Source organism: Thunnus thynnus, chromosome 2 (genome assembly GCF_963924715.1).
Source record: "Thunnus thynnus chromosome 2, fThuThy2.1, whole genome shotgun sequence".
In the NCBI taxonomy this organism is placed as follows: domain Eukaryota; kingdom Metazoa; phylum Chordata; class Actinopteri; order Scombriformes; family Scombridae; genus Thunnus; species Thunnus thynnus.
The window spans coordinates 11,040,269-11,060,762 of record NC_089518.1 but is presented as its reverse complement, the minus strand read 5'-3'; the positions used below and the strand labels follow the sequence as shown (position 1 = coordinate 11,060,762).

Genomic DNA, 20,494 nt, shown 5'->3' with positions numbered 1-20,494 from the left:
TAGCAAGAAAAATGCTACACATATGTAATTTTATCATTCATATTTAGGTATGATGTACTTACTGTTATCAAACTGGACTTTACATTTCACATCCCTCGTTTAATCCCTGCACTTGCACTTTCATGTATTTCATCAAACTGGACTTAACATTGTACATTGCATTCAACCACCACCATTACATAATTTTATTATCTATTGCACATGTCACATTTAAGTTTTGCATTTGTCAACTTCATATATTTCATACACTTCATTTCTTGGTCTGTAGTGAGTCCATATTTCCTTTGTACAGTCAGTTTCATTTCAAGTTTTATATCCCATTTCAAAACAATTACTATTCCATTCCGTGAATAGATTTTTTATATATAGTATTATATATAGTTTATTTCATTATTACCTCACTCTTGTTATATTTTTACTCTTGTGTGTTGCGTTTGTGGGAGCAAACGCCAAGACACATTCTGGTATTCTTGGATACTTGGCTAATAAACAGATTCTGATTCTGATGCCAACATCTTCAGATTGATCCACAGCATCAGCAGCCTCTCTCTCTTGGTATTAGCCTACATGCATTTTGCATCTATGTGCTGTGCTTTTGTCATTTTTACACAACAGTTACTAAAGTGGCTAACAAGAAAAATGCTACACATATGTAATTGTATTAATCATATTTAAGTATGATGCCAACATCTTCAGATTCATCAACAGTATCGGTTGCCTCTCTCTGAATATTTGTACAATCTTCATGTTTGCCTGTGGTATTTAATTACAATTTCTTTTTTTGGAAAGATTTTTTAAAAAAAAAAGTAGAGTTGGTGTTATATTACAAAATGAGGAGTCTAATGAATTGTATGCTGCAAACTGATTTTGAATGCTTAGACTGCTATTAGACTGCTCTCATATATAAATCACCTCTCCTGTGTGTGTTTGCTGTGAATGAAGAGGAAGCCCACAAGATGAAATCTGATACTAGAAACAAAATGTCAGACCAGCTAGCCCCTTAGGCCAATCATCGGACAGTTTTTACTGGTGTTTACCGAAGCTCTGCCTCCCTGCTCCAATCACAGCGAAGTCACGAGCACCAGCTTCCCTATTGTTAACCTATGACTCTACTGAGTAGGCGGGGTTTGTCTGTTTTCTCGGCTTCTGATTGGTCGGCTCTACTCATCTGTGCCTTCTCACATCAGGATCTGATCCACCTAACGGGAAGGAGCGACGGCTGCTTAATCTTTCATTGGGGAAAAAAGGGTGAAAAGGCGAGACGAAAACGCAACATTTGTCTTCGGTGAGTCCGTTTTAACTTATAACTGTCTCATATATGACAAAAAGTAGGTTTTAATAAGAAAAAAACATCGTTATTTTGTATGTATTTTCATTCCTGCACCGGGTGACACGGCTTTTCCTCTGTCATGAGACTGAGAGGCAGCAGGATGGACTGATGTAGCATCTTTTTATTGCACTTTATGGAGATGGAGGCCTTCAACTGCTATGCGATATAGCTAGCTACTAGCAAGTTGGTTAACATAAAACGTGTTAACACGGTAATAATTATGTGTAGCTGCAGTTCCCGCAGGGTCCCGTAGCTTTGAGTTGTAGTCGTTATATCCAGGCCGAACTCGATAGCTTTGCCGCATATTTAATGAATATTCCGGTGTCATCTTTCTCAGCCACCGCAAGTTAGCTAAAGAGGACTGAAGTAATATTGCCTGTTGAGTTGTTGCTCAGAGTAGCACAAATGTCCACCACCAAAACTATTCCTCGTCACCATTTAAAGATTCCCTCCAGAAATTTTGTATATAAAATACTCTCCTTTGAATAATAATTTGTGTCTGATATGGTTTTTCCGCAAAAACAAAAGTTAAACTATCTCCCTTGAAATTACATATCTTCCTTCTTCCTCATTAAAAAATCCAGTATCTATAAATATGTAAATATATTTAATTTCAAAAGTTTAACAGCAGGACACAAGATGTCTCCTACTTCACTGTAAAGTTCATTCTCAGTGTTTGTGCACTGGAGGCTTCAAGTTTCCACATCACACTAAGTTGAATATTAGACTTTTAGTTTGGATTGGCTTCCAAACTATATGTGATGTCACAAATCATGCTTGTAGGTCCAGCACTTATAAATTGGATTTTCAATGAGCACAGAGAAACTTTCCACTTTCAGCAGATGAATGTGAAAACAAACTCTGCACATACATCATTCTGCACAGAGAAGCTCAAACATTCAACGGTAGGAAGAAAACATCTTAAAGTGGAGGACTTTAATAATGATGTGTAGGCCAAACACCACTTAGATAAATATGAGTTTTATGTTGACACATTTACGTAGACACACAATAATGAGTGTTTCATCTGAGCCATTTCTTCACATGTTTGTACATATTGTTGTTTTATTTCATATTGTAAACTAGATTTTTGATTGTGAATGGCGTCTGTGTTTAATGGGCAAGGAGGATTCAGACTGAGAAAGCATGTGGAACATTAGCTTCACATATAGACTTGTGGAGGAAAAGAAATACAAGGCTGCAGCAATTATTGCTTTGCTCTTTGGCACATTATTAAAAAAACTGCGCATTTACATTGTATCTATATGATTAAGATACACATAGTTAAGATGTTCAACCGCATTCTCTAATACAGAGGTATGCACATTGTATGACCAGTCTTTGTGAATTATCCAGAGCGTGAAACTGTCTTTTATCCACCAAGAAATGTGTCATGTGAGGGGAGAGGGGGCGGTCTGTTCAACAGCCCACTAGTAGACATAGATAGAGTAGCATGGTATGGAGTTATTGGAGGCTTTTTGTTCTAACACTTCATAAAGGTGAGGCCAAGTTGAGTTGGAGTTCATTCATTCATTCATTGAATTATTACTTTCCACACATTGTGTACAATTCAGGCAACAAGTCAGTAATTACTTTATTCTTGATTCGTAATTAGAAGCTAAACATTTAGTATATATTCAGTTATATTCAATGAATTGTTGTTTACGTCTCATAATAGCAGTGAACACAGAAAAAAAGTGATTGCATCAAGTTTTTTTGCTTGAAACATCAAGTAATTACATATTATTATGTCATATGTGCAGGTACAATTTGAATTGAAGCAACCTTTCTTATAGTTGATTAAAAATCCAAAACCTCTAAATTTAAATGCATTGGTTTTCTCTTTTTATCTTTTGCCTTTAGCCAAAATGATCCACAGCTTGTTCCTAGTTAACGCCTCAGGGGACATTTTCCTGGAGAAGCACTGGAAGAGTGTGGTCAGCCGCTCTGTGTGTGACTACTTCTTCGAGGCCCAGGAGCGTGCCACCGAGCCGGAGAACGTCCCACCAGTGATCCCCACGCCACACCACTACCTTATCAGTGTGCTCAGGCACCGCATCTACTTTGTGGCTGTCATCCAGAGCGAGGTGCCGCCGCTCTTTGTCATCGAGTTTCTGCACAGAGTCGTCGACACATTCCAGGTCCTCCTATGTCTTCTCATATACTTGCTTCCTTGCATTTTCACAGCCCACTGTCAGATTGATGAAATGTTAATGCTGTGGTCTCTGGTTTGAGTGTACATCCTCTGTTCTCATCTTGGTTTTCTTCCTTGTTCCCTTCTCAGTCCCTCTTTTTGAGACTTGTGTCTGATTTACAACGTGCTTATACTGCTTGTGTTCTTTGTTATCAGGACTATTTTGGGGTGTGTACAGAGGCTGCTATCAAGGACAATGTTGTAGTGGTCTATGAACTATTGGAGGAAATGCTGGACAACGGCTTTCCCCTGGCCACAGAGTCCAACATCCTCAAAGAGCTCATCAAGCCCCCCACCATCCTTCGCACAATGGTCAACACCATCACAGGTACAATACACTGACATGTTTCAAAATACATCAGACACTTTGGCTATTTATTAGGCAACTAGATTTTTAGAAAATGTTGTCAGGCCATGATAATGATATTAGATACAATCCATCACAATGTGTTGGACACATCAGTCAAGGTTATTTGTGCGTAAAACATGAGGGGAGCCATTAACACTTCAGTCACTAAAGATTGAACAGTTACCAAATTAAACCTGCAGTGTGGAACTTTAACATATAAATGAATGTCTGTTACATTCAAGCCCTTGCCAAACGAGTTCACACAATGCTGATTAAACCTATCAGCGCCAGATAAATCACAGTATGCACAGTTTTTAAATCTCATGTTGGGGGTGACGTTCCTGCTCTGGCCGTTAATTGTGTGGCTCTTCTAGACTTTCCAAATGTTATGAGACTAAATGGATCAAATTCTGATAATCAAACGAGTCATTTTATGGGGGTTGTATGACGCTCACATCCGGCATACTGGGACCGTCAAAAAGTGTATCAGTGGACTGTCAAAAAATAAATTTTTGGGCCGGTGGACCGTCAAAACATATCTGTTTTAACCGGCTCTCTCTGTGTGCCTGTCATTTGGGGTGTGCTTGAGAACATGCTGCATGCCTGTGTCTGGCAGTATTCAGACCAAATCAGGCGTTGTGGTGCACCACTGCAGGGTTGAGCGGAGGTGTGTAGAGCGTGCGGTTGTGTTTGTGCTCTTGAATGTAACCGCTGTGAAACAATCACAAAATAACATTTAATTGATCTGATTCACCGACTTTCTCGTTACCACTATTCCCTCTCTTCATTCACTCTCTAGCTCACAAGCTGGTGCTCTTAGCTCTCTCTCTCTCCCCCTCTCTTTTTCTCTCATCTTTTTTAAAATGAGTTGGGAAGCCAACATAAAAGTCTAACTTTACTTTCAACATTATCAAACAAAGAGAAATGTCCTCCCCTCGTCCTAGTAACGTCTTTGTACTCAGGCAATCATAGCCGAGCGCTCCCCTTTACTCTCACTGCCAGAAGGGGGAGACAAAAGTCCCGCACTCCAGCTTTCAGTTATGCTTTTATTCATGCCATGCTGTGGTTATGGTGTTGAGGTTTCAAGCTTTTAGGTTTGCATCAGCCTTTTATATGCAAAATGAGTTTATTATAATGTCACTTGTTGGGAAAGAGTATTCTTGATTTATCAATTTTACATTGCCTGTTGTCAATATGATGCACTGTGTATATACTTTAGAGACAAATCTCATTCCATTTGGCTCATGTCTGTACCAGGCAGCACCAACGTGGGCGAACAGCTGCCTACAGGCCAGCTGTCAGTGGTGCCATGGCGACGCACTGGAGTCAAATACACCAACAATGAAGCCTATTTTGATGTGGTGGAGGAGATCGATGCTATCATTGATAAATCAGGTACTGCTCTTAGTCTGCACTCATTATTTAGACATAGGCAGTCTGACTTTGTTAGAAATTGAAAGTCAGCATAAAATATCAATTTTACTCCAAAAATAACAGCATCTACCTCAAAAATTAATTTTGGTGAAACCCTTGTTGGTTCTTCTTCAGGCTCCACTATTACAGCAGAAATCCAAGGAGTTATTGATGCCTGTGTAAAACTGACCGGCATGCCCGACCTCACTCTGTCATTTATGGTAAGGTTACAGACTGTTTTTCAACACTTTAAAGCATCTTGTGGATTTAAGCTCTCAATGGAACTACATTATCAATCTAGTACAGAACATTAGCAAATTGTATATACATGATTACAAGTCAGCCTAACCCATTTTGTTTTACTCACCCCCGAACCAAATTTTCCATTTTCCTCCCTCTCCCAGAATCCACGGCTGCTGGATGATGTCAGCTTCCACCCGTGTGTTCGGTTCAAGCGCTGGGAGGCTGAGCGGATCCTCTCTTTCATCCCCCCTGATGGAAACTTCCGGTTGCTCTCGTATCACGTCAGCTCTCAGAAGTAAGTATTTTTCATTCTAGCTCTGTTCATGTCACACTGTGACAAAGCCACATAAAGATGAAACAGCCTTCATTATGTTAAATTGTGTCCTCTGTACAGTAGTTGCCAACATATCTGTACTGTGTGAAAGATTTGTTCTGTGGTGATGTTCCTGTGGGAGAAAACAGAATCATGAAAAACATCCTCAGCTAAGTCCAGTGGCTTGTATGACTCTGACTCAGGTTGTGTATTGTCCTGCTTCTTCTCTAGCCTGGTAGCTATCCCAGTGTACGTCAAGCACAACATCACCTTCCGTGAGGGAAGCTCCCAGGGACGTTTTGACTTGACCCTGGGCCCTAAACAGACCATGGGCAAGGCTGTGGAGTCAGTCCTGGTCAGCAGCCAGCTGCCCCGGGGAGTGCTCAACGCCAACCTCAACCCCTCCCAGGGAACATACACCTTTGACCCAGTCACAAAGGTACTTAAAAAATGTGTCCGTGTGTGTCTGTGCGCCCAAAAGAAGGGAGGAATACATAAATATAAGAATAAAAAGTGATGGTTAGAGGTAAGCTTTGTTACACAGAAGCTGCAGGACTCCAAACTGACACCAATCTCCCGTAGGATCAAATATGCCACTGCTTGCTTTTATTCAGGATGCCATAGTGTAATATAAGGTGTGACATTTTTCCCAACTGGTAATGATCTCACATTTGAATTTTGATGTGATGTGTGTTTTGGCCAGTTGTTGTCATGGGATGTTGGGAAGATCAACCCCCAGAAGCTTCCCAGTCTGAAAGGCACCATGAGTCTGCAAGCCGGGGCCTCCAAACCTGACGAGAACCCCACCATCAACATCCAGTTCAAGATCCAACAGATGGCCATCTCAGGTACACACACACACAAACACACACAAACACACACAAACACACACACACACACACACACACACACACACACACACCACATCATCACCACTTAACCTCACAAGGTTCTTTCTTAAAGAACAGTTTTAGTTGTTTAAATTCTGTCAAACTGCAGCTGGTGTGCGTTCCTGCTTAGACCTCGGGTCATATTTTATCATTAACTAATATATGCCATTTCCTCTTTTTAATTCGACCTCAACCTCCACACATAACAGCAGCTTTCATCACGTAGCCTGCTCAGCTGATAACCACCTGACAGTCTCATTGTGTCAGCACAGCAACACATCAGCCATTAGATGGCGCCAAATGCCATAAATTCACATCCTCACATGACATCAGAGAGATAATTTCAGGATATTCTGTGGTAGAATTGCTACATTTTGATAAACATAATTGTACTTTTTAGATTGTTGACTTGTAGATTGCATTTTACATATATTATTATACCATTTGCTGTTGATGATGATCTTCAACTTTAGAAAAATGTGGCTTAGTTAGCAGTAACATTGTGTAGCATGCAGTTATACAGGATCTTCTGGATCTAATGGGTCTGTGTACCCACTGTCCAAAGCTGTGTTCAACTTGTTTGATAACAGGATAAACAAATATACAATCCATCAGACACTTACAAAACCACTTGTTTTTTGGCTTTTATTGTTATATCTATATGATCTGCCCCTACCACATCTCTACAAACACATTGTCATTGGCTGTGCGTGCTATAGCCTAGATAGATAGATAGAAACTAGGACCCTTAGAGACACTGACAGACTGACTCACCTTTCTGTATATCCCTGCTTCTGCTGAGTTATTGTTATCCTCCTCACAGTGATTTATGCTGCTTCAGTTAAAATAGGCTATTTAAAAAAAATCTAAGTAAACTGCTGCAATGTCAGAATAGTCTATATCACATACAACAATAAAATCAGAAATTCGCTGTCAGTGCTCGTGTGATAATAGAGAAGACATGGTGCCTAGGCTATGTGATGATGCCGTAAATGGAGCAGGGGTTGCCTCCTGCCCTGCTCAGAGATTTGCAGAGATGTGGGTAAAAGAGGGGTCATATTTTCGTGGAGGTGCAACGACCAGTGCAAGCAGCCCTCTGACTGTTTGGTATTTTCCTGACATTGAAACTTGCTGTGTGCATCTGTGTGGTATTTTGGTGACCAGCGCAGAGAGCATGGTGTACAGGTGGGAGGTTCATTCAAATGAAGCAGTGCAAAGACAGTTGTCGTATTTTGGTTGAAATTTGGTCCTAGATGTTGCCCTGAAAACAGAGGTTCACATCTGTTTCTGGCGCAACGTCAATTGGCTGCTGCTTCGGTGATTTTATGAACAGGATCAAACTAAATACTTGCCGCAAACATGCTACAATAATGGAGTAATGCTAAATCATAAATAATTTATTTCAATGAAACACTTTCCAACCAAAATCAGCACAGAAAAAAAATGTTAAATGTGGAAAGTCAGTAAATCAGTCTGCATTGATTTATAAATGAATGTGTGTGATTCTTATTGTATCTGCTGACCACAGCTGTTTATACTGTATACTGCTTCTCCATCAGTTCATTAAATCCCTGCAGCATCTGAAGGCAGCAGGACTGATATGTTGATAGTTGACTCTGATTAGAGAAGTGCTGCGCCAGAGTGTATCAGGCTGCTACAGAATAACCACACACACCTCTACACACATCAGACTGGTCAGTTAGAACTTGATATGCAGCCTCTTTTCCAACTTTCTTTTTAGCAAAAGTAGTGTCTCATTTTATTCTTGAAACACATTGCAGTGTAAACACTGTTGTATAACATTAATTACTGAACTATGAGACCATTTACGAAGTAAGACGCATCAGAAATATGGCTGAAATAGCGTCTGTCTGATGTAATCACATAAATGGTTTCACCAAATTAATTTCTTTTTTTTTTCTTTTTTATTTCTATCATAATATATAAATATATATATATATATATATATTAGGCTAATTAACTTGTGAAAAAACCTATACATCTATCTTTAGCTTCAGATTCGTGGTGATGTGTGTTTGTTCGTGTTCATTGACGCTCTGAACCATCCACACATTTCCTGAAGAAAAGCTTTCTGTTTGTTGAGATGTCGTTATCACGTTTCACTGTGATTGGATCAGCTGTTTCAGAGCTATGAGAGCAGAGATGTGAATGGCTGAGAGAGTATTTTATAACCACACCCGATCTATATTCTCCTTCATCCAGCCTTTTTGCACTTTGCGTTGTTGCACATACATGAACTAAAATAGCAGGTGCGCATGGAGACACCCACAAGTGCTTGTTGTTGCACTTGTGCAGTTAAATTAGGGCCCTAAGTGTATTGATACATCTGGCCAAGTGGCGCGACCCACGTTTATTAAAGTTTGTAATTATGTTATAAATGTTACTGTAACAGCTGCAAGAAATAGCCCACTAGGCTCCGTAGTCTATATGGGCCCACTGTGGTTGTGATTTATTTTCATGAATAAAAAAGTTTCAAAAACATCCCCCCTCTGATTTTTTTCACAAATCCATCCATCCAATAGCAAGCACAGCCAATGACAATGTTTTTGTAGAGATGCAGTAGAGGCAGATAATGTAGATATAACAATAAAAGTTTTGGTTTAATTTCTATTCCAACTGCTGATTTAAAGACGAAAACAGGAGAAGCATGTGGATTTCCGTTTTTTGTTTTTTGTTGTTTTTTTTAAAACACAACTTTGGACGACGAATCGATCAGGCCCAGTTTGTGCGTCTCATTACATTTGAGTTAGTTAAAGCACAAAAATTTTGTCTGCAAGATAAAAAAAGCTCTTAAATCCCTTTCTCTGTATTTCCTGTCCAAGCAGCCTGAATGTTCTGTTTTTGTAAAAGTTTTCTATGAAAATATAAAATAAAGGAAAGAAATATCAATAGTTATACTAATATAACTGATATTATTATATTTCTTTGGTTCACATTGTACAGATTTATTAAGGAGATACTATGTGTCATTTCTGGCTACCATCTTTGTTTGGTAGAGGCACAACTTAGGAAACACACACACACAAAAAGATCATGCATCCGGATTATTAGAATCTTTGAGGATTCTGGAAATACCTTTGAAAGGTCGACAGGTCAACACTTTTAGGAAAATCAGATGCTTAACACTGTGGCTTGAATGAAATAGTCGTACATGAGAGGCACAGACTGGGCTGTGATTAGCACTGACAGGTGATATTGAGTGAGGTGGTGTAGAAACCTTACGTAACTAACCAAATATTTCTGGAAGGTCCTTAAACCCATCAACAACCCCCACTGTGATTCACCAACAATCCTCAAACATTCAAGTCAGATTTTTGATTCTCGTGCTTGTTCAAATCAGATTGTGTGTATTGATAAATTATCGGTAATTGTGTCCTTCAACAGGGCTGAAGGTGAACCGGCTGGACATGTACGGTGAGAAGTATAAACCTTTCAAAGGCATCAAGTACATGACCAAGGCTGGCAAGTTCCAGGTCCGGACATAAAGACTACTGCTCTGTGACAACCGGACCAAGCCACCATGAGACTGAGGGGTGATGAGACGGGGTGAAGGGGAGTTGGTACATTCCCTGTGTATATGCATTTAAGGATTGACCTACACAAATTGCAAGGCTCCTTGTAGCAGTTAAGAACGGACCATTGCACATAGAAACCTCAGTTGAAGTAACAGCATCAAATATCCAGTAAACAGGTTACAGCTTTGACTAAGTGCAGAGTTTGAACCAAGAACATGTCCATATCTGTCCAAGCTAAACCTGGAACAAACCCACCCGAGCCCAATATTGCTCATATATGTACATGCAGTATTTCCAATGATATACAGCATTAACAGCATCTTTACTGATAATTTAAGCCCAGAAGCTACCAGAGAAATTCATGCCAATTTGAAATCTTTGAGGCTCCATCACGTTCAGGCATACAAACCAACAGGCCACAGTCTGATGCTGTACTGTTTCATCTTTAGGTGTAAGCTTTGAAACTGATTTGTCCACCACCTTTCCAAGCAGTATTTTATCATCTGTGGTATGTTTGTCTTGATAGATATGTGCTGGTGACTGTTATTTACACTCCAAACAAGAGATATCGGACCAATATTCTATCAAAGTAGAGTTCCCCCTATAATAAATTGTGATAGCATGAGCTGTATAGTATGAAAGAAATTCAGTGTTTTCACACATCAAAGGAGCTCTGCAAGATGTAATTGATGCACCAAACTGAAACTAAAGTCCAGAAAAGGAACATAGAATAACTCACTGCATTTTTTTTTTATCCTCCTTTTTCCTCTCCTGTTTAGATTCTCTTCTCCAGCATTTATGTGTTTTCTGTTTGCATTCCAGTCCGTTCTATTCTTGTGCTCCTCTTTTCTCATTGCAATCAGTTTTTGTCTGCAGCACTGGAGTCAGCACACTGACATTTGAGAATGTGACACTGAAGCCGTCCTCAATCATGCACTTTCACATCTGCTGGTACTAACATCTACATGCAAGTGAGACAGGTGTAGAGTTACAGAAGCTGTGCAGGCTATTTATTACCATGAAGGTTTCTGGGAAGAGTTTCAAGTACACATTTGCCTTTTTAGTCAACTTAAATTATTATTTATTAAACAAAATAGATTATTTGATATTGCTGAAGTGTAATGTCTTATCTACACTGTTTCCCATTCCTGTGTACTCTCATTACATTTTTGAAAGCTTTAACTCTACGTAAGGTTGTCATTTAACCATATTATATGGGCAATCCTTAGCAGGTTTTGTTTTCATCATACAGAAACATGTGGCCATAAATATATTTTGCTCCTGCGTCAGTGTGTTACTTAACACTGATCCAAATGATTTGCTCGGTTCATCACAACACTTCACAACAGGCAGAGAAACTGCGTAACATACATCTTAATATCTATTTGCATACATCATGTAAACATAACATTATGAATGTCACCATGGCAACTGAGCTGGAAAGCCAATGTGATACATACATGTCTCTGGGTCTCTGCTGAAATCAGCCCACCATCATACTGAGGCCTACAGTTGCCATAGAGGCTCGTGGTTGTTATGAATAGAATGTGGGGAAGAAAAGAAAGATGTGAAACTGTAATGTGGTGTAATGGCCAGAAGAAGGTACCTCAGAGGACAAAACAGAAGGTTTGCATTTTGTGTTTACAGCATTTTGTTTGTGTTTGTTAAACAGCCTCCAATGGAGTGTTCTAATGGTGTAAAAAATAAAGATTTGATGTGTTATAACCGAGTGATAACACTAATTACTGAACAGGTATTCCACTGTGAATTGAAATATTATGTTACCAATCATAAGGCTCTTTGGAAATGATTATATCTGTCAGTTTCAAAGTCTGAGTCGAGGCCAAAGACTATTTAAACTGATTTTGAAGCTACACTGGCGATGAATATTCATAAAATTCAAGATGCAAAGACTTTATCATCATACACACGGAGCAACAGGCTACACTACATGATGAAATTCTTATTTTGCAGTCAGTGTGTATTTATGAAATGTTTCAGACATCATCTATAGTCCAGTGTATTCATATTGTGAGCCTAATAATGTCTAATATGTTATCAAGAATTAATGTAAATGTATGTGGAACTGAATGTAATGATGGTGAGATGCTTTACAATGGATGAAGTACACCAACTGTTTCATGACAAAGAACCACAAATACAAGCATTGTGGGCTATAAATCCAAGATCTGAGAATTTAGATTTTATACAGAATTATCAATTTTTGTATTCTAAACCAGCAAATTATTATGACATGCAGGGATTCCTGGAAATCCTGGAAAACATGCTAATACACACCAATGGCTGATGAATGACAAGATATTGTCAGGTAAATGTAATTCAAATTTAATGCACATGACATAAAACTATCTTAGAGGGAAGTGGACAACTCGTAAATACTCTGATACAATCTTGGGTATTATTTCTCCTAGATCCTTGCCCTCCAATATAACCTAATTTAAAAAGAAAAACATTTAGGCAGTACTCAACTCACTGTTGGATATGGCCAGAAATTACCCCAAAAACATTTATTATTGTTAGTGATGGTGAGATTGCCTTTTAGATTAGATTAGATTATGATTAGACTTAGACTTAGACTTGAAGTTGGTAAATTACTAAAACATTTGCTATTTTGCCGTCAGGTTTTGATCTCCAAAACAGAAGTCACAAGGATTATTTTGGACCTTATAATGTGTAAATCATAAGGAGGTTTATGTGTGAGTGTGGACATCACATGGACACTATGGGCTGTTCTAATGTCCACAGACACTTGTGTCTACCAGTGTGGATCACAATACTGCCTTTTAACCCTTTCTTGTGATAAAAGGCAGCTGAGATACCTGAACTCTGTCAGCTGGGGCCGCTGTCCAGCCGGGTGACAGGGCATCAGACCTTTAGGTCCTTATACTCATTCCCCTGCTGATGTCACAACATCTGGTTTAACATCACAGGAGTCTGTTGAAAACCCACTCTTTGGTATCAATTAAGATATGACTACAGCATTATTAGGGTCATATTAAATCATCTTATGACTTCAGAGGCATTACTTAAAACCCAGCAGCACCACTTTTAACCCTCACATCCCAGTTGTGTGATTTTTCACCCTCCCCTCCCCCCTTGCTCCAACTGGCGGGAGTCCACTCCATAATTTACTGATAACTTTAACCCCTCCAAAAGACACAACCCCGCCCTCCCCCACCCCCACCCTCCTCTCTCACCATCGACCAGACATCAACCAGCTTTAAGTCAAAGTTATGTCATTATAAGTTTTCCCTCCCTCTCCACTTTTGTGCAAGAGTATTTTCTAGGTATGCAAAGGTTTTCTTGGTTTTTTGTATATTACAACTTTTCTATGCTGTTGACGACTTTTGCTAGAGTTTTTTTTAGTTTTTAAACTTTTTAAAAGACAAATTTAACGCCCAGAGTGAAGAAGAATATCGACGCATTGAAAGATCGATTCATCGCAGGTGGTAGGTTGTTTCTTCATTGTGAATGTTACTGTTGTTTCTACTGTGTGCAGACATGGATGTTGTGCATAGTTGCCTTTAATGGCTTTTATGTATGTTTGCATTAATGTACTGATATAAAACTTTCTGAACAGTACATAGTTATAAGAAAGTTATCAGACAGCTGAATGTTGCGTGGAGATATGGTGTTTAAGGATGCCATCATAAGGTATTTATCTCCGCCACACTGTTCGAGACTGACACGTGGATGTAGTAGCATTTTAAATCAGTGTGTGTATTCACACCCTGTGAAAGTGATGTATTTGTCACCCAAAGCAATTAGCTCACTCATAGCCCTAATGGATGTGTATTGAGTACAGTGTAGGGAGATAACAGGATTTATCTCAATGTAAATCTAAGGATGCCTGTTAGTTTTTATCTGATCCCTTTGATGTGTGTGGGCTTGTCGGGCTCCCCGCAGGGATAGAGGACAGTCGCGGAGTTCCCTGTCAGTGAGCACGTGGACGTACAGTAACACAACAGTAGCTTTTGACAGGACTGACCTTCCTGACTGGGCGCATACAAACAATGAAATTACCCCGAGACAGTAATGCTGTTGCAGATAGCATTGCCTAAGCACCTCGGCTGCTGAGTCTGGGTTTATCAACAAGCATTTATCTTCCCACAGGCTGGTGCAACTTAAACTAAATTTCCCTGCACTATTATCATTATCTGTTGTCAAATAACTGCCATCATAGTATTTCATTTAGCTAAGCGGAGGACTCCAGTAAAACCCACTGAGCATCATACTGCTCTTTTCTGTCATTTTAAGGTGTTACCTAATTATACTAATCCTAATATTTCCATTCAGGGTAATTTGTCATTAATGTCACCTGCACCTTGCTTTAAATCTAGCGTGAAGTTACACTGTAAAGGCCATTAATTCATGCTTTTTGTCCGCGTGGCCGCGAGGGTCCGCGGTGGTCAAGTAGACAGGTTCAGTCTTTTCACAAAATAGTCCAAATCATAGGCTACCAACCACCATGGACCCCCGTTTGGCATGTTTGGTACCCTAAATTATACTTAACCTGTCCAAATGTAGTTAACCCTAGAGGTGAGACAACAGTGCTGTTCAGCTAAGGCTGGATAAACGGTAAAACACAGGCTATGTGTTCGCTAGCTAGCCGAGCTGCAAACAAGCTAAACTATTACGTTTAATTGAAGGCTCCGATAAATTTCAGAAGTTTGGGTAAAAAATTTAGTTGGCGTAACTACTTTGTTACATCCCAGTGTTTTTTTCCTTTTAAACTAGTGTCTTTTAATTACTTTACAAAGTTGCAGTTGAGTGTTAAACTGAATGTAACAAACATTAGCAACAAATTATTCTATTGCAATAGAACACAATTTGTGATTTTCCCGCCTCAGAAGGCGCAGCCATGTTTCTCTTTGTATCCATATCCATTTTAAAGACAATCTCACTGGGTTATGTAAGTTTAGTTAAAACTATACTAAAATAAATGAAAACACATATTTGATTGCAAATTGAATTTATTTGACTTTTACCTTCCATTTGTATTGCTCATAATATCTCAAAAAAATATGTTCGGTCAGTGCAGGCTGTGAAACCAGGCAGCAGCAAAGAAACACTGAGTTTTCTCAGAACAATTCACTTCTTATTGACGGTTGACTGGAGCGTGTGACCACAAGACAAAGAGGACTGTCCCTGGCATCAACTTATCACCCCCCTCCTTTCATTCAGGAAGACTTAAGCCCCCGTCCATGTGGGGTCTGCTATTAAAACACAGTATCTTCTCAAACTGCTCACGTAGGCCTGTAGGGATATGAGCCAACTAGATGCACAGCACTGACAGCTGTGTTTGGGAAACCAGACAGTTACCAGACAGCAGTCTGAATAAACTCTAATGTAGGGTGAAGCATCTAGTATTATTCACATTAGACAGTCATTAAACTGTTGTTTTCAAAATTGTGCAGCAAGCCGCAATCTGATAAACTATTAATTGTTAGTTCATAAAACTGTTGCCTTAATGATATGGTGTGAAACTTTAAACATCTTGGCTTCATAATATATATACCTCATTGGGCTCACTATGTTTAACTAGCACCTCCTACAATATCATTTAAGCACAATGTCTTTTGGCCTGTTCTTGGTTGAACTCAACTGGCAGTGTAGCTAAGGAGATGGGTAGCCTCATGAAGGGTGTGCATGTGTAGGTGACATATTTAGAGAACTGGGAATACCAACAGTCCAGCTACTTCCAGCTTGTACTGTAAAATTGTAGAATAATGGTATGTAAGTGTGTATTTGCTCAAGAAAGTGTAGACATAAAGACATTGGCAATCATACCTAAACGTTCAAATCCCTCACTGTAGACCTACAAAAGTGTAAAAATGTTTGTTTTTTTAGCATTCGAGTGTTAATTGAAAGTGTTTTGTCTCACCCTGTTTGCTGTCTCTGCACACTTCCAGACTGTGACCAGGCTGGGCAGACTTTGCTATGACTCCCCAGGCTCCACCTTCCCTGCCAAAACTGTGGTGGACCGCCAACCATCCCTCAGGGTAGCTGGGAAAGATGGACTCCATACTGGAAGTTACTACACGGATTTTCCAGGGCCACCTGGGTGACCAAAAAGACAATATAATAATTAAGTTGTCAATCTCAGAAGACCCTCTTATATCTTAAAACCCTTTGTCGTTCCTGGGGGGCTCGGACTACAAAATGATGCACATTAAGCTAACTCTTTTGGCAACAGCCCACAGACTTTAGTGGATTGGGGGTTTCTCCAGCCGGTGTAATATCTACAAAATCACCCACAAACTGATTCAAGATATCTGTCTGTATGAAGATCTGGCAGAATTTGCAAGTGCAGCCAAATATTTACCAACGTTTGGCTGGTGTTGATTTTAATCTCTCAACAATACTGCGTTTATCATTGTTTTTAAATCTCCCCAATTCATAGACAGAAAAGGCATAAGTCACAATGCCCAGGCCGAGGGCAGGGCGTAGTCCACCTCCACAGGACATTTATGATTTCTCTATGGATGCAGTGGAGGCTCAGTCTCTTCCCATGCATAGGAAATCTTTAGAGAAGACGTCTCCTCTGAGCAAGTATATTGAGACTGAACACCATCAAGCAGGACTCTTCTCTCTGTCTCCCTGTGATGCCTCCATGGACACCAGTGTTGACCTCCAGAAGAAAAGGAGGAAGAAATGTGGTGCCTGCACCCCCTGCCTCCGCAAGGAGAACTGTGGTACCTGTGCAAACTGTCTGAACCGCAAGACGGGCAAACAGATCTGCAAGCTGCGCAAATGTGACGAGCTGAAGAGAAGACAGAGCAACTGGGAGGTGAGCGAGGTACAGATATGATAATCAATATTCCATTCATTCTCTATTGGAAGACTTCATTAATATTTGAGCTGTCGCACATATCAGTCGAGACTTGGTCAGCTTACTCTTTTTGTTTATTCATTCTTCCATCTGTTCATCCACTCTCTGTGCCTTTGTACAATATCACTGTGACATTGGGAGCATTCAGTGGCCATAATTCAGAGAAACACCCTGGACAAGTGACTTACTTATGCAAAGCAACAAAGTTTGTTGTTGTATCTCTAATTATCAGTAACTGTTAAATATAGAGAGAGATCCCAAATGCTGGAGTTGACAGCTAATATTTGGAGGTTTACTGAAGTTACTGAGATTCTCTGAACATCTTTAGTGGTTTTCTGTCACAGTGAGATATAGCTTCAGCTTTGTTTTTATCCTACCTAAAACACATTATTATGTCACCCTGCTTTCAGCCACAGTAAGTTCTGGTCGTGTTGTAGAGTCTCACTCAAGGTACTTGAGCAGAAGACTGTAATAGAGCCAGGAGTGTATCCATTTATCCATCCACTTATTAAAGTACTTACATTACAGACCTCACCAACATCTTGGTGGAGAGGTCCATCCAGACATGTTGTATTGAGCTTTGCAGCCACTGGTCCCACTGCTGGCATTCTTCAACTGTCAAGTCTGGACCTGCTTCTCCTTAGGCAGGATTTAGAGGGATACTCTGTTGCATGTGCTATATATGTGTGTATATGTTAAAGATCTTACTCTAAGTAGCAAGTGACACACACTATAATGCGAACAGATGTGACACTTCTACTGGGAATTGAAAAAAAACTCAAATGTATACATGTACAGTTTACAGAGTAATGTAGTACTACTGGAGAAAGCTACACGACGATCACAGGTTGAGTTTTGACAAGGCAACATGCTTCTAGTGTTTTGTGGTGAATACGATTTGAAGCTTTGTGAATATGTTGATATGTTTTTATAGGATTGCCTGATTCCAAATGGAATCACTTGTGAACTATTACAGTAAACTATGTGGTATTGCTTTCATAAGATGCATCACTAATAACTCCTTGAACTATATCTAGACTTATCTTAGCCTTCTGTGAGTGCACATGCTCCAGCCTATGATGTCTCCAACTGAGTGGCAGCTGTATCAGGAAGCAGCTAGTGTGGCTGCCCCCCTCCCGCACACACTGATCTATTTAAAGTTGAGTGTCTTTACAGTCAGAAACAGAGGAGCACACCCAATTATAACTACCATTAATAAGCTACAGATACAGATGTAGTCATCATGGTTATGGATGTGGTTCAGAAAATGTTTCACACAAGTGCTGAAATCTACTGATATATCCTGTGATAATAGGAAAAAAACTGTGGTCTGCCTGTTTCAACAGACTGTAAGTGGATAGTGTGTGTGTTTGCATGGTTGAGGGACTCTCAGGGCTACCAAACAGCAGCAGTGGAGAATTCCTGCAGTTGCCTGTGCTTTGTCCTTTGACCTTTGAGGCTTTGAGTGAGGGTGGGGGTTAACCTTAGGCCATTTTGTGTTTGTGTGCGTGTGTGTGGGTGTGCGAAGAAAGAGAAAGAGTCACTGCATGTTTTTAAAGTGTGCACTTGTGTGTGTTAATGGAAGTGTATGTGTGTGTGTGTGTGTGTGTGTTTGTACGTGCATCAGGGTCTTCAGTAGGGGGGATGGGTTGTAAAGTCAAGGAGGAGGACGGGAAGATGCAGTAAATGGTCAGCAGTATTGGAGGAGGAGAAGCAGGAAAAACCAGACTAAGCTAGTAAAGCATGACTAAGAAGAATGGATCCTACTGCCCCTCCAAAGGCTAATAGATAGCAAAACAAGCACGTCGCCACTGTTTTTGTTTCCACACTAACCAACTTTCTCACACTAGGGTTTAATGTTTAGGTTAAGCGTGAAGATTTTATAATTATATAGTGTCTTTCAAAGAATTTGTTCGGACAGATTTAAAGCCTCGGAAACAGTTTATGAACCACTATGAGACACTTAAAATGTTATGTTGGTACAAAGGTAAGAAAAGTGATGGCAATGAAACATACATATCATTTGAAACAATTTCCAAATCCTATTTATTTTCATGCTAAAATATTCACTAAATACACTAAAAGAGACACAAAAATGCTATACTAGTACAAAGATAACAATAAAAATGCTGATAATCAAACATACGGCATACTTTTGTGGAATCCATTCAGTTTTTTTTTTTACAATGAATTCAGATTAAGGGCTTCTTATCTCAATGTAGTATTGATTGAGAAAATGATCAGAATATAGCCATTAAACTGCATCCTGTCCATTAGTGTTTGGAGTATAACATATATCCAAGTTTCTAATAAAAGTCCAGTAACTGCCTGACTAGCCGTCATGTTCAATTTGAAAAAGCATAATTTGCTGTGGAATTATTTTTAATGTTTTGTTAAATAATAGACCTACTATGTATGAAGATACTATTTGCATCCAACATCATTAAACTAATAAATGTTTACACCTGTAAACACCTCCCCACCACTAAGAATGTCCAGAGGTTTAGATGAATTTGCAGACAAGCTGGGCCATTTTTATGATAAATGATTACATTCTGAATGTTAGTAAGAATTTCCTGAGCCATTCTACAGGATCAAGATTGGGACCAACAAATTCAGGCATTTTTTTAAAAAAGTATTAGGTAGCTGCTATAAATCCAGATGTTTGTTCCCAGAATGGCAGCTGTCAAAAACCCCACTGCATATAAAAATTAGGTGAAGATAATAATTGAAGATTTTCTAGCTAAATCCTGCAACAGATCAACACTAGCATCCTCTCTGTATGGATATTACCAAAAATACTATAGAACACTATACAAAATAGCTGGTTATACTTTCTTAATGTAAAGCCATTCAGCTGTAAAACACATCTAAATTGTCTCACTAATTTTAATGCAGGCCTACAGTGTGCACTGTAAGTTCTAAAGGAGAAATGTCAAAAAAGAAATAATAGAATTTAAATAAATATTTGATCCTAAAACACAGTCTGGACAGCTGTGAGTGTAATAGACAGAGCCTGGAGATATTAATAACCAGGTTATTTTCCATATCATATCCCAAACATAACAGGGACTAGTGTACATCAAAAGTTACTAACTGACAGATTATATTCATGGCATGACACAGATCAGAATTTGAGTGAAATTAATTAAGCATTTAGCATTTTCATAAAATACTTTATTTAAAAAGATCAAGCCCCTCTGGGGCACCAGCAGAGGCCTAGCCTAATGCACCAAAATATCCAGACAGATAAGGACATGTTAGTGTTGAAGAACACAAAGCTGAAGTCTAGAGGAACAGGCACAAGGGTTGTTTAGCCACAAACAGGAAACCAGGATTTCCACCAGCACTGTCCAGGCCTGTTGTGTCCTGT

The 20,494-nt window shown here is 39.4% G+C and overlaps 1 protein-coding gene across 1 annotated transcript; it reads left to right on the top strand.

Moving 5' to 3' along the window:
• Nucleotides 1–1,158: 1,158 nt before the first annotated feature.
• Nucleotides 1,159–11,997, top strand: ap3m2 (adaptor related protein complex 3 subunit mu 2). The gene is made up of 9 exons (XM_067602911.1): nt 1,159–1,285; nt 3,194–3,471; nt 3,681–3,852; nt 5,131–5,268; nt 5,422–5,507; nt 5,691–5,824; nt 6,074–6,281; nt 6,546–6,690; nt 10,138–11,997. The coding sequence occupies exons 2-9, from the start codon at nt 3,199–3,201 to the stop codon at nt 10,236–10,238; spliced, it is 1,257 nt and encodes a 418-aa protein (XP_067459012.1). The 5' UTR covers nt 1,159–1,285; nt 3,194–3,198; the 3' UTR covers nt 10,239–11,997.
• Nucleotides 11,998–20,494: the final 8,497 nt, after the last annotated feature.